The 14148-nt window shown below is 39.7% G+C and overlaps 2 protein-coding genes across 2 annotated transcripts in view; both read right to left on the bottom strand.

The window, feature by feature from the left end:
- lin37 (lin-37 DREAM MuvB core complex component) overlaps nucleotides 1-14148 on the bottom strand; it is a 99465-nt gene that overhangs the window by 50546 nt on the left and 34771 nt on the right. The window lies entirely within an intron of this gene.
- On the bottom strand, nucleotides 1161-9676 carry zbtb32 (zinc finger and BTB domain containing 32). Its single transcript, XM_072394515.1, has 5 exons — nucleotides 9582-9676; nucleotides 6089-7138; nucleotides 5020-5129; nucleotides 3328-3492; nucleotides 1161-2036 (listed from the first exon to the last, which is right to left on the bottom strand). Exons 2-5 carry the CDS (start codon nucleotides 7117-7119, stop codon nucleotides 1807-1809), a joined length of 1536 nt encoding a protein of 511 aa, XP_072250616.1. The 5' UTR covers nucleotides 7120-7138; nucleotides 9582-9676; the 3' UTR covers nucleotides 1161-1806.

Below are 14148 nucleotides of genomic sequence, written 5' to 3'. Positions count from 1 at the left end.
TTTGTCAACTGCTAAATGAGATTTTGTATTGCCGAAGTTCAGTATTCACAGCAACCCTGAAATGAATAGAACGGTTTGGATAATGGATTTATGAACGTTATATATATATATATATATATATATATATATATATATATATATATATATATATATATATATATATATATATATATATATATATATATATATATATATATGGTCGGGATCCTTCCCCAAGTGGAGGAGTTAAAGTATCTCGGGGTCTTATTCACGAGTGAGGGACGAATGGAGCGTGAGATTGACGGGCTCTGCACCGACCCGTCGTTGTGAAGAAGGAGCTGAGCCAGAAGGCGAAGCTCTCTATTTACTGGTCAATCTACGTTCCCATCCTCACCTATGGTCATGAGTTGTGGGTAGTGACCGAAAGAACGAGATCGCGAATAAAAGTGGCCGAAATGGGTTTCCTCCGCAGGGTGTCTGGGCTCTCCCTTAGAGACAGGGTGAGAAGCTCAGTGGATCCGGGAGGGGCTCGGAGTAGAACCGCTGCTCCTCCGCATTGAGAGGAGTCAGGTGAGGTGGCTCGGGCATCTGGTTAGGATGCCCCCTGGGCGCCTCCCTGGGGAGGTGTTCCGGGCACGTCCCACTGGGAGGAGACCCCGGGGGAGACCCAGGACACGTTGGAGAGACTATGTCTCTCGGCTGGCCTGGGAATGCCTCGGGGTCCCCCCGGAAGAGTTGGAGGAAGTGGCCGGGGACAGGGACGTCTGGGTTTCTCTGTTAAAGCTGCTGCCCCCGCGACCCGACCCCCGGATAAGCGGTAGATGATGGATGGATGGATGGATATATATATATATATCCAACCATCCATCCATCCATCATATGTATATATATATAAATATGTACGGCTGCAAAAGCTGTGTAATCGCCTTCAAAATCCATCTAAACAAAGCAGTGCATATTGAAGAGCTTTCAAGCTGTCTTTAGTAAACTTTTGTCTTCTTTAACTTCTCTCATGATGCCGTCTGTGGGATGTGGCTTCTCTTCCAGGCTTTGCCATGGCTCACCGTAGTCTTGACTATAAAAAAAATGTCCTCCACCCTTTGCTTTCAGCTGATAGTGAAATAAGAGGGTCCCTTTTTGATATTTTCAAAGTGTGAGATAAATACATATACATCTTTGTTACAACACTGAAGTGTCATGATAGATATGGATAAACAACGTTTTATTCTGAATGAGTGAATGTAGTCTATGAGTTTGTTTGAGCACTAAATAAAAATCCCTTCTCACTACTTGCAGTGTAACATTTCATTTGCATTTTGGCTGAGTAACACGATCACTATTGCAGATATAAATGCTGTCTGTTACTGTGTATGTCCTCATGAGGGTGCTATAAACCCAGGTCCAGTCTTGTGAAACTCACACATTCAGTCCAATAATTGTGAAAGACAGAGGGTGGATTACTGCGTCATGCGATGAGGATGGGGTGTTGATGTGGCTTTAATGCATGGTAAACACTTTCAATACCTTTTGTGTCTCTGGAAATTAGTGCTGCACAGCTCTCTCCTATTGTTGTGAATGCAAAAACAGAACAGTTTCAGTTTGTATAGATGTTACTGCTCCACCCTTAATAGTCTAACCTGTGCTCATGGGTTACTACTACCTCAAGCGATGTTAAGTGTTTTCAGCTCCAGGAGGCCATTTATCACATACTAACTTTCAGATAAAACCGACGCTCAGCTCTCTGTATGCAATGATACTGTATTACGAGACAGAGAAAGAAAAAAGTCAAACTAAAGCTGCATCCATGATAACTTTTGGGTAGATAACTCATATGTGGGAGATGTACAGGTAGGTGCTGTTGATGGTCCAGTCTGGGGGGAAGTCCTGTACCGCGTGGCTCTTGACATGTCTCTGCATAGCAACCAGGCTGCTGCAGAACTCCATGCACACAGTACACTGGTAGGGAGAAGCCCCGCCGTGCGTCCGCAGGTGCTTGATCATGGCTGAGTAGTCACGTGACCGCTGACCACAGAGGCGACACTCGAATGGTTTCTCTCCTAGAAGCAGACACAAGGCACAGGAAGGAAGACATTATAGAGGGTAGAGAGGAGTGCTCACATGAGGGAGGGTCTCATATTCATTGCCAATGTTGTACTATTTTGTCCATTTTTTGGTAATTTTCCACACATTTTTAATCCCAAATCAGTAAAACTCTGCCGTTTTATTAATAGCCAATTTGTTGGGGGTTTTTTTGCATTTTTTTTTATTCAGACTTTTTCTTGTTGTCATTTTACTTGTTGGAGACGAATAGTTTAAGTGGGTGAAATCACCTAAAGTGGTACACTTTTATGCAGATCAGCCACATCTGCATAACTTACATCAATGTTCCACTGAGTCACTTTGATTCTCTGCGTGGCAGCAAAAAAAAAAAAAAAAAGAAAAGAAAAGAAAAAGAAAAAACTTTAAATAAGAGGCATCATTCTCATTGAAAACTATATTTACACGTGATTAAGTTGCATTAAAAGTGGATTTTAATTCTTCAAAACAGCTTTGGAACATTTGTGTGAGAGTGAAATAAAAAAAAAATCGTATGAGAGCCAGCGACCTTTCAGACGGATAAAACAGATTTTAACAAAGTGACAGATATGTTTAACAAAGTAACTGTGGCGATCATTTTGAACTTATTCTAGTGCAATCTTGTGTGCCTTCCATTGTTCCAAATCGTTTCTCACAGTCGTGCTTTGGCCACTGGCAATCCATCAAGTTTTTGACAACGGTATTGGCTGCAAAGACTATTTCATGTTGAAACACTGAGCTGTTTATCTCTGTTCAACAACACCGCTGCTATTAAAGCAGGCACAATGTTCATTGTTGATTGATAGATTTTCCACCTCCTGCAGGTTTCAACTCTGACAGTTTCAATTTTCTGTAAGGTGTATTCCGTGGTATTGAGTGAGTGGAAAACTCTGAGCTGCTTGGAAGACAGTTAAGTATCTAAAAATGTTTGCTCTGGAAGACGATCAGCAGTTATGCAAAGCATAAATGCTCAGTTGTAAATGTCAAACCAATGAGAAGTGCTTGAACAGTCAACAAAACCAACAAGTACCCAAATGCTTTTGTGTCTACATGACAGTTTGTCTTTTCTCCTGCTGTGGGCCGTTTTTATTCAGATTTACTTAGTAAACAGCTTTACTTTGGAAACTTAAATTTTCAGGACATCATAAGTCACAGAGTTTAAGTTTAGAAGTCTTGTCAGAAAAAAAGAACCAGTTATTAGACGCAAACTGAGGATTATTTCAGTGGAAGTACTCACTGGTTAATGCACTTTTGTTTTGATGCGTCGCTTACCGGTATGAACACGGAGGTGTGTATCCAGCTGATGTTTCAGGCTAAACTTCTTGAAACAGTGTTTGCACTGGTACGGTTTTTCTCCTTTGTGGTCTTCTCTGGTGTCTGGTTCATGCGGTACAGCGTATGCTTTTCCACGGAACTGACATCCTGCACAGCTTTTACCTGCAAAATACAACAAGACAATGGAGAGCAGATGAAGGTGTGAATATTTTGGTCAACAGCAAGGCCCGGCTCGTCAAATCCACCTGCTAAAGGATATACGACCACGCGATACATCGCATCACTACCAAAAAAAACCTTAGAAATGTGAAGGATGGCTACTGCCAAACATCCACATTTAAGAAGAACAATATCCGCATTCTGCATAGAAAATCAGCTGAATGATGGACTTGAAGGGTCACGCTGTTGTAAATTGGCCTGTTTTTCGACTTTTGGTTGGACTCAATGAGACGCATTTTTAAAAAAACATCTCTTACAGAACTGATAGCAAAGTTGACCAACTCAAAACCACTGCTGTTTCTACAAATCCTGATTAATCTGACAGCAGCAGACACAGTCAGCGAGTCTCTTTCAGTGCTCTCCTGAACTTCTAACCTTGATCATTGGAAAGAAAAGAAAAAAACTGATGCAAATTTTTACATTTTTTAAAGTATGTTACTGTGACATCTAGTAGTCAGCAGCAAGAGTCTGTTTTGTTTAGCATCCTGTTGCAACACAATAGATCAGGCGTGCGTACACTTACTTTCCTGTCAGCCTGCATGCACCTCTCCTCTAAAAATGACAAAGGTGTGATTTTGAGGTTAAGGTAGAAACTGGCAATTTTTTTTACAGACTAACATTTTTAGGGTCTCTCTCTTAAGAAAACATGGTCTTCGTGGTTGCCTATAGACAGGATGCTTATATATGAAGGGGGTGTACTGTAATGGGAGGGGAGAGAATAAACCACAATAAATGAACACTTAAAACACTATAAACACAACCTCCTGAGATCTGTTAATTAAGATTAATGCGTTTCCTGTCCAATGCACAACTTAATGTCTCACTTTAAAGTACTCAACATTTTTTAACGCTTGCATTTTTGTTAAATCTCATCTTTGAGAAATTCTTGTATCAGTTATTTTCTCTGGGGAAAGAAATCCTTCAGTGTCATTTACTGCGCTGGAGTTTTATCACAGATGTTGAGGTACAAAAGTAATGCTCAGTTGAACAGAGATGTTCACGATCAGTTAGCACGTTTATCAGCTTGATTTCACGTTCACTTCCATGCAGATCAACACTCACTCAGTCTGTTGGTGTTGCTCAATTCTGTGTTTCATTGGAATTTATCTTAACATATCAATATGTTTGACTTTTTTGGTGTAGGACAAACCACTCTTTTGCTGCAGTACATACTGTACTGCATGTATCTAGCTGTATCTAGTAACCACACTACAGCTCCTGTTGCACCATGCTTTCAAAACCACAACTCTCTTTATCACTTTCCATTGCGTAGCTATGTAGCTGGAGTCTGCCAAGGTTAGGGGTCACAACAAAAACTCTCTTTACTATCTTGTCAAATTGATCTGTTCTACAGAGGATAATCACGTCGACAGTCTTCACCTTGCTGTGAAGCAACATTATGTTAAATAAATGTGCTGCAAAAATAAAAAAAATGTATACATTTTCTGTTTCTCATAACCATAGCATTACCTAACTGTGTGGAGGCTGATTCCCGCAGCGCTGGATCGTCAAGCTGTCTTGCACTGCAATGCTGGCAGTCTTCAGCTCTCTCTGCGCTGGTTTTGGGCATTTCAGGGTAACTGCGAGAAGCACATTTCATGAGGCAACTGTTATTGAAATCATTACTACAACAATAATTAGGTAAAATTAAAATGTGAGGGTATGGTTATGTGAAGGCTTAAGTCAAACATAAAGACAAGAAAGCCCTTTTAGAAACAAGAAAAAAAGGTTTCGCACATAAAATGTCAGAATATGTCAAATTTACAGCATTAGGTGCGTTACCACATAAAATCATTAAATACTCGTTACTTCCTCTCTCGTCCTAACCACGCGATATTTATAGAATTTGTTTCTGAGGTTAAAAAGCATATTTGAGTTTAATGAGATGCAAGAGAAAAAGAAAAAGAAAAGCTTGGCAGGGGATATCAAAGAAAAGACTTCTTCCTCCATAAAGGCACATGAATGTTTTGAACATTTTTTTGTGGTGTAGGCATAGCCAGTCAAATCATCGAAAGTATGTTTCAGTGGGTGGAAAATCTTGATTTCTGCAAAGGAGGGGAGAAATTTAGGGGGGTTCCCTGTAAGCAATGTTTGGTTTGACTTTGTGGAAGACTCGAAAGAATTAGGCAACTCACATAGAAGTAAAGTCAAGTAGGTCTTTACTCTGTTCAGGGTGCTACTACCAAAGTCAAGAAACTAGAACAAAGAGTGATTTCTTGCAAATCGATGAAAATAAATAAATAAATGAATAGAATAAAGCCTAATCTAATTTTCCTGTCCTGTTATGCAGTTGAAACGAGGATAGTTTCTCCAAAAACATGCTTGACAAACTTGGACTGGCAGGGAAGGGTTAACAGATGAAACTGATGTAGCTGGAAAGTGCAGGAGGCAGCAGTGAGTCAGGTACTGTAGCTGTCGCAAAGGAACAACTGAGCAAATTAGGGGGTTCTAAATGACTCTGTGAGAGGAAAAACATGGAGACAATGAGCGAAAATAGCGAAAAAAAACTTTCCAAAATCATGTCAGAGTTCTGACTTACCTTTGCTCACCAGTTTGAAGGGTCCCGGTAAATCCTCTCTGGCTTGATCTTTTTCTTTTTAGCAGGCCATTCTTGATCAAGCTTCCCATCTGCGGTACTCCGTTGTACAGGTTTTGTGTATAAAGAGGATGGAAGCCCGAGTAGCCTCTTGTAGAGTTCTGATGTGGAGTTTGAAAATGGGGATTCAATAGAGGGAACATCTGTGGAGTAGAGAGGGAGAATGGATATACTACAGAGGACTGGTTTGAGGGCTGAAGGGGATGAACTGCAATTAAGTTTGAACAGTTTTCTGCAATCTGCCTAAGGGTGTTCATGTGCATCTCAGAGTCCCACTTGTTTATAGGGAAAGTCCAGGGAGAGGAAAAAGATGAAGTGCTAGATGTGGGCCTGGTGATGACACTATCTCTGTTGTAGAATGTTGCCGTTATAGGGGACAATTTTGCCTTCTTCCTTGAGAGTTTTGGGTTGCTGTGGCCACTAAGCTGTTCAACTGGAGAGAGATTTTCCCCGACTTTGCTAGCACCTGGGGAAGATGCCCCTTGAACTTTGTCCTCAGGAATTGGACTTCTCTTTTGCTTGTCATCCTTTTCCTTCACATAATTCCTCTCCTCTTTGACATCTGCAGTTTCTTCACTTTTGTCCTCCTCTCTGGCTCCAAGAGTGTCCAGCTGCTTCAGACACTGGTCCTCCAGTGGCCGCATCTCCAACAGTTTTGCAGCTCTCAGCAGCAGGTGCAGGTCCTTGACAGGGACCTCGAGAGCTTGAGTGTAGGTGAAGTCCAGAACTTGCTGGAAGGTGTGGGGTGAGAAATACTCGAGAGTGCAATGGACCGGGCTGTCTGTGTCTCCTTGGGCTAGCTGCTGTGCTAAGGTTTTGCTAGCGCAGGCTAGGACTAACCGATGAGCCCTGAAAGTTTGACTCTTTACCGAGATGATGGCATCACATAGTGACCCTGAGCGACGTAAGGCATCTGCCTGCTGCAGGAAGTGGAAGTACTGGGTGTTGTTGATTCGGATCATTTCTGAAGTCATTGAATATGTTTGCAAAGATCTGTAAAAATAAAACAACAATGCGAGATCCTGTCAGACAATGCCCACTCTGTGGTGAGATCAGTTACATTTCAAAAATAGGAAAATCACTTTGTGAATCAACAGCAGGAACCAGCCTGTGTGTCCGAGCTTATAATTTGAGAATTGAGGGGGCAGAATGTGCCCAAGGGCCCTTATTAATTATTATGAGGAACTGCTTTAATTGTAACTTTGAGTTTCACCCACTTTGAATAACTTATATTTGCTTTTTTTGCATTTAGTCTTTTATAAAATAAGACACATTTTCCTTGATCATTAAAAAATAAATTCCTCAAGTTACAGCTGTGTCTATTGTCATGCTGAAGTGTTTGACTAATGTGTTGAAATGCACACTGCTATTTGACGCCTTTGATATTCTCAGAGCGCAAACGCACTCTGAAGCCACAAAGCCCTAACAGTATATGAAACCATGACTAATGACTGTACACACAAGAAAACACAAGTAAAGTTTGAACGTCAACAGCATAAGGCTCTATTTGGGTGTGATAAACATCAAATGCAAGAATGTATGGGGGTGGAATATGTAAATATCTAAGCATGGTACAGAAATATTTGGAATTTTACATCTAAAATTGAGAATACATGGATGAAAATGCTGCCATAGTGAGATGAAACTACCGGATGCCTGAGAGGTTGTCATCTTCACATAGTCTGAAGCGTATAATGAACTCTTATGATTATACAGTGTGCGGTTGCCTGTAAGTACTGTAAGCTATAAAAGAGGCTTTTTATAGGGTATTTTTTGTGTAAAATGGTGACTGCAAATGGTAAGTAGAATTTCAAGAATAAAGAAAATGCTATACACTATTTAAAAATCTTTCTGTGGCCTTGCTGTTGACCAAAATAATTTGCTAAGAGATTTAAATTTTAGAGTTACATCAAATTAGAAAAATTTCCCAATTACTGCAATCAGAATTAAATGAAAACATATTTTAAATTTGGGCAGAACATTTTACTTTCTGCAAAATATTGATGACTTCTCTTGATTTTTGTCTTTGTCGCTGTAACATTTCATGACGTGTTGAACGTTGAGTGTCGTCCATACTTGTATCACCGAGAGTGAAAGTGACAGCAGAGCAGCTGTCACCACTTAGATTTACTGTATGTATGCTGGGATCATAAGGCAACCTTAAGGTTGTGCTTGATAAAGAGAAAAAGGAAAAAAAGTCAACATAAAATCATAAGAAACAATTTTATTGAATGAACAGTGTTTAGAGCGGAGCGGGAAACTTCAGGCATGCATCAGTTAACTGAAGGGTGCCATCCGCGTACACGATTATGAAGCAGCCTTCTGATAACCACGGAATTTACGGTTATGATCAATTTAAAAAAACCTGATCAAAACCGTTATCAACTAACCCTAAATTATACTGTTATATATGACCACAATAACACGATAATGTCCACATGTGGACAATCTTTTGTGACAAATAAAAATTGCTTCGGCCCATTCTCTGCATTTTACACATCAGTCAATTAATAAAGACGCACTTTAAAGAAGGCAAAAACAATAACGATAATAATTATAATGATAATAATAATGATGATGATGATAAAAATGATGATAAAGTTGTGATGGAATTAGTAGGTACAGCAGCGTAAAATAATGTAAAATATTTTGCGAAGCGTAACTTTACTGTATTTGTAATTAAACACATTATTTTATGTGGAAGCATATTTTATATATACCTTAAAGGTACAATTGTGTCATGTTCTGTTTTTGTTTAAAAAACAAAACCCCTTTAGATGCTCTCTTATAATTTTGGAGACTATATTTAACTGTTGCTGTCTTTCAGATTTTTAGTTTATTGTTCTGTTTATGAGATCTTTTTTCCTAACGCTGCAGCAATGAAATGCTGCACCTAATGTCATATGATTTGTTTTTGTTTTGTTTTGTTTTTCAGTCATCCACGTCATGCTACTTTCTTGTAGGCTTTTACCATACTTTATCTTTTTTTTATCATGTCTTGGTTACATGCAAAACTTTCCAAACATGTAGGATATGTTTGAGCAATAAACTAATTAATGCTAAACTCTTAATCCAGCCTGCTGCTCTTCAGATCAACAGTGCACTCTTGCTGAGTTGTGACATAGCTAGCCGGCTTGAGCTCCATTCAGTCACAGTACAGTAGAATCTACATGCAGGGGAAAACCATGCATGTATTTGTCAAATTTACACATCCTTTTAACAGGACATGAACTCCCCACATTTCACAAGTCGATGACAGAAGTCACAGCAGAAAAGTCTGATTTGAAAGACTCCGTGGGCTACAAAAGAGCCCAGCGGCGCAGCGTTAGGTTGTGTTTACAGTAGATCACAGAAGACATTGCTTAAAAGACCAAATATGTGTTTTCAAGTCTCTTAAACTAAAGAAGGGGTTAAGCTGCATGAATGAAACACTTACCGGGGGTTGAGTGAATGTTTTCCCTGAAGAGCGTTGAGCTACCTTGCATCATGACAGACAAGTGAAGTGACATGTCTGTCGAGGCACAGGTTAGGCAGTGGAGCAAGGTGGTTTCCTCTTTTGTCTCTACAGTCCCTCCTCTTTAAGTCTCATTGGTGCTCATTGGCTTGCCTACCATGATAAAATATGGGGACTTTCTCTTGAGTGAGCCAATTCTTTGTTATAACTTGCTCATAGCTTGTTTACAGCATTGTCGAGGAGTTATAATTTCACCTTTTCTACTTCTTGTCCTTTCATAGGGAATGTTCTTGCATGCAAACCACTAACTCAACAAAATGGTGCTTTCTTTTCTTCACGTGATAAAGATGTGATTGAGAAAGGGGGACAAATTGAGGACAGTGGTTGGATATTTACGTGTCTGGCTGATGCTGTACACTAGTACATGGTGTGCAGGATTTTCTCCCCCTCCAGCATCATTTGCTGGTCATTACATTAATAGACTGTTCTGCGCTGATAGAAATACCACTTCAAAGATGTTGGTCTGTGACAGGAAACTTACAGACCAAAGCCCAATGGTACAGGGGCTGCAGGCTTCATCGAAACTTGCCTCCTGAAAATAGAGACATCTGCTATGCCCTTTTGTCAGATATGCGCATTGTCTCTAAGACTACCTGTAAAAATAGGTCAACTGTAGAGAGCTGGTCACTATCCGACCTTGATGGGTAGCTACACCTACATTGTGTTTCCTTGCTTTTGTTGAAAACTGCAGCTTGATGTATAATACAAATAATCAGTCTGCTACATCTTTCTTAGTTCATTTTTGATTAGTATACTTTTTATTGTTGTATTCTTTTTTAATTAACTAAACTATTTTAAAAAGTTTGTTTATGCTCAGTATGATAAGCATTTTTTAACCTCGCTGTATACACTCGAGGCTCCTTATGGACTTCATTGTCACTTTGTAGTTTTCAGATGGTATGGATGGTCAATATATTTGCAACTCCACCCCTCTCTCTGCTTGAAAGTTTTTTTAAGAAATCTTATCTGATAAACTCATATACCTTCTGGATATACATAGCTATAGATAACAGTGTAGCAATTATTTTTTCTCATCCGTCCAACAAAGTCAGCAACTACAGGTGACAAATGTGGCAAAAAAACAATACACAGTACAAGAGCAAGATACTGCTTATAAGCAATTAAAAAAAATAAAAAAGAATAAGCAGTATGTGGCCAAAAGGTAGCACTGCTACAAAACAATACATGAAAAAAGACTCTAGAGCTATTAGTCAAACTGAAGAACAAGAAAAAAAGAGACAATTCAACACAATAAATCATGCTGGAAGCTTTCACAGGGAAAACAACTGTATAGATTACAAAATGAAACAAAAAAAAAAACTGTGCACCACACGCAGGTAGTCAGACTTGCTCTCTGTAGCTTTCGAGTCAACAGCTGGAATGGTAGCAGCTACAGTGCAATTACAGAGCGGATGTTTCTGCATTTCTGATGTGATGCAATTTTATGTGCATCTGTTCATGCACATATGTAATACTGGACTTTGAAAGTCAGTTTCAATTACAGCGGGTATGCTGAGCAGCAGAAATAAGGTAGAAAGTTATTGTACATTGTCAGAAAACTGAAAGCAGCTTTTGGATGGATTATTATTAATGCTAGCTTTGAATAACAAGTAAGTGTCTGTATGTGCACTGTGGTCCTTGCTCACTTTTTCTACATAGATTATTATATCAGGAAGTTCAATCTTAAGGATGTTTTTTATGTAAAATTTAATAGAATAATAGATAATTATGGCTGATTGTGAACAGTTTGGTTCAGGGGCCAAAAATTTGGGAAAGTTCAAAATTTGACACCAATGGATTTCATCAACTACTCAGGTTAGAGAGCACATAAGTTGACAATACATACAGTTAATGATATCTGCACAAGGCCCTGTGTTGTTTTTATGAAATTACCAATGCACAGATGGTAAGACAGCCCTAAAAAAGCAGGAAATATAATAAGAGATTTCAGATAGCGCTGAGGTTTTGGTAGTTCGGATGCATGCACAGGAGTTTGGCTGTGGCTGTTTCAAATTCTAATTTCTTTAGTTTTTACTGCTTTGACTCCAAACACAACCTCCATTGTAACAGATGTCTACGAGACGTTTCATGTATTGAAAATGAAAACAAGCACTCTGTGTGGTGGCAGAGTGGTATTTAATCACCATAGTTATAAATATAGACATGAGACAACAGGTCCGCTGAAGGAAATCAGATCAAATTCAGGTGTGATATTTTCAAGCAGTCCCCTTAAAATAATATCCACCTACAGCACAGATCAAGGGAGGACCACGTTATATGGTACAGCGCTAATATCTTTTGCTTTAAGCGGGTCTCACCTGCAGTAGATTCAGATGTGCTATGCTCTTTAAGCAGTTAATAAGTTTTGTTTGGGTGAAAATGTGTCTAATGTTAGACAAATTTTCTGGCGTGAGAGAAATATTTATAGTTTATATATTACTCCTACGTTTGTATCAATTGTTGTTGATTACTTGGCAGATAGTCATGAATGATATGCGAGTGTGTAGAGGAAGAGGAAATGTAGACACTAACAAAAGTATGTCAGTCCTGATGACAAAGGTCCCGCTTTTTAAGTTTTCTTGTGAACAAATAAAGATTATGGGGACGCTCATGTGTTACTCATAACACCCCTTTATCTTAGTTTAACCAACGGTTCCACTCCAATTCAGTGTAATCAATCAATTATTCATAAAGATATTCAACAAGATAAAACTGAAAGCGTGTGCAGAATCCTCCTGGACTCCATCCCGCTGAAACAGGTTTCTAAACTCCCGGGTCAAGTCAGCCCAGTCACATTCACTTATTCACATATATGTGCTGGTTTGCATTCAGTAAAGTGTATAAACGAGGGCCACAGGGTTACATTGCTCAGTGGTACATCACATTTGATTACAGATTTCCACTCGTACATTGAGTGAATCTGCTGTGTGCCTATGGATGTGCCCCCCCACCCCCCCAGAAACCCCCTTACAGGAGCGTTTTAGAGGACTGCTTAGCTCTTTCTAAAATCTAGTTGAAATGAAGCAAATCATCACAAAGGTACTTCCTGTTCCTTTACTGTGTGAGGCACTTGAATATAAGGCGTGTGCAGAGGAACACAGTGCCTGCTTTATACTGTGCTTGATATTGCATGAGCTGTCATGAGAGATAAGTCATCTCACTTCAAGTCCTTAATCTTGCCATCATGTGTAGGCATGCGCAATTGTGACAGATAGTAAAAACCTCTGTGTTTATTAATAAACAAAAGAACTAAAAGGGTAGACGGAGCAGTCTTATTATTTTTGATAAATCTTTTGTTAAAACAAATTCTTGCAACGTTCAATATACAGAATGAGTTCTCGTTGATTTGGTATGAGGTAAAAGAAATCTGATCAGTTTTTTCCAAGCTTGCTCTTTCCTGTTCAGTTACAAGCTGATAAGATCTTACTTCACTATTTTGGAATCTAAGCAGCTTTGCAGTACCACACAGGAGAATTAAAGTGTAACTTTAGCATCATCACTGAAGGAATTGAAACTGTGAAGAGCTGGTAGAGGTTGCCATTGATCAAAACTTAACTCAGTTGTCCCGTCCACATCACACCTGAATGATCGTGGCATGCATGATCTGCACATAGTGTTAACCACTAGCTGGTTTCCTTTTAATGGCTGTGATCTCAGGTTTTGCATGTTGATGCATGTGGATGGGAGCTAAACAGACATTTCTGTGAGGCACAGGTTTACATTATATATGCACTTGTAATACACGATATTGACCATTCACCATTACTTCACTGGGTGGTTTCTGTGTGCAGGTGTGGGCAGTTGTACAAGCATAGGTGCTGACATTTGGCTACTGCTTAAACCGTTGCCTTTGCACACAGTCAATGTCAAATGGTAACTTAAACCACTGGACAGCATGAGCTCATCTATTCCCCTCAGATAAATTAACACCGTACCAACGCTTAAATGTCACTTTGCGCTAAATAGGAAGGATACCGCAAGAGGTGATGCATAGGGCTTCACCTTCCAGTAATTTCGAGACAGTCAGCCCCCCACACCACACTCCTCAGCATCAGCTATCCCCTCACTGTCAGTTTAACAATCACCATCAGACACCCCTCCCATTGGTGACTCACTGGGGTGCCTCTGTGTGGGATAAATGAGGTAAAAAGCTGCACTGCGCGCATTATCGTGTGGCGTCTTAAGATGATAGTGATAGTTATCTTTTAATTGATTAAATGCACGTCGTAGACGATGGTATCTTTGATCTACCTACAATGCGACTTATTTTCTGTATAGCAAGGAGTTTCATATTGTTGTTTTGCTGAATGAATCAAAGTGTTACTGAACTAAATAAAAAGCGCACTCAGAGTGCAACGTGATTAAAGTCGGGTTTAATATGAGTCGACTTACATTACCACAGTGGCGGGATGTGAGCAGCCGACTTCAGAGGAACCACTACCAAGATGACTGATGTGCGCTGGAGGTATCAATGGCAAACTGTCACTGT

This window comes from Leuresthes tenuis, unplaced genomic scaffold, assembly GCF_036924035.1.
Source record: "Leuresthes tenuis unplaced genomic scaffold, fLeuTen1.0.hap1 SCAF_10, whole genome shotgun sequence".
Classification (NCBI taxonomy): domain Eukaryota; kingdom Metazoa; phylum Chordata; class Actinopteri; order Atheriniformes; family Atherinopsidae; genus Leuresthes; species Leuresthes tenuis.
Note: the sequence above shows the minus strand (reverse complement) of the source record. Positions and strands in the feature narration are given on the sequence as shown.

What these genes read in the sequence shown, in the direction of transcription:
- zbtb32 (XM_072394515.1), bottom strand. Translation starts at nt 7,119, where the DNA reads ATGACTTCAGAAATGATCCGAATCAACAACACCCAGTACTTCCACTTC. An exon ending in CTTCAAACTGGTGAGCAAAG is followed by an intron (nt 5,130 to 6,088) that starts GTAAGTCAGAAC and finishes TGCTTCTCGCAG; the next exon opens with TTACCCTGAAATGCCCAAAA. An exon ending in ATCAGCCTCCACACAGTTAG is followed by an intron (nt 3,493 to 5,019) that starts GTAATGCTATGG and finishes TGTATTTTGCAG; the next exon opens with GTAAAAGCTGTGCAGGATGT.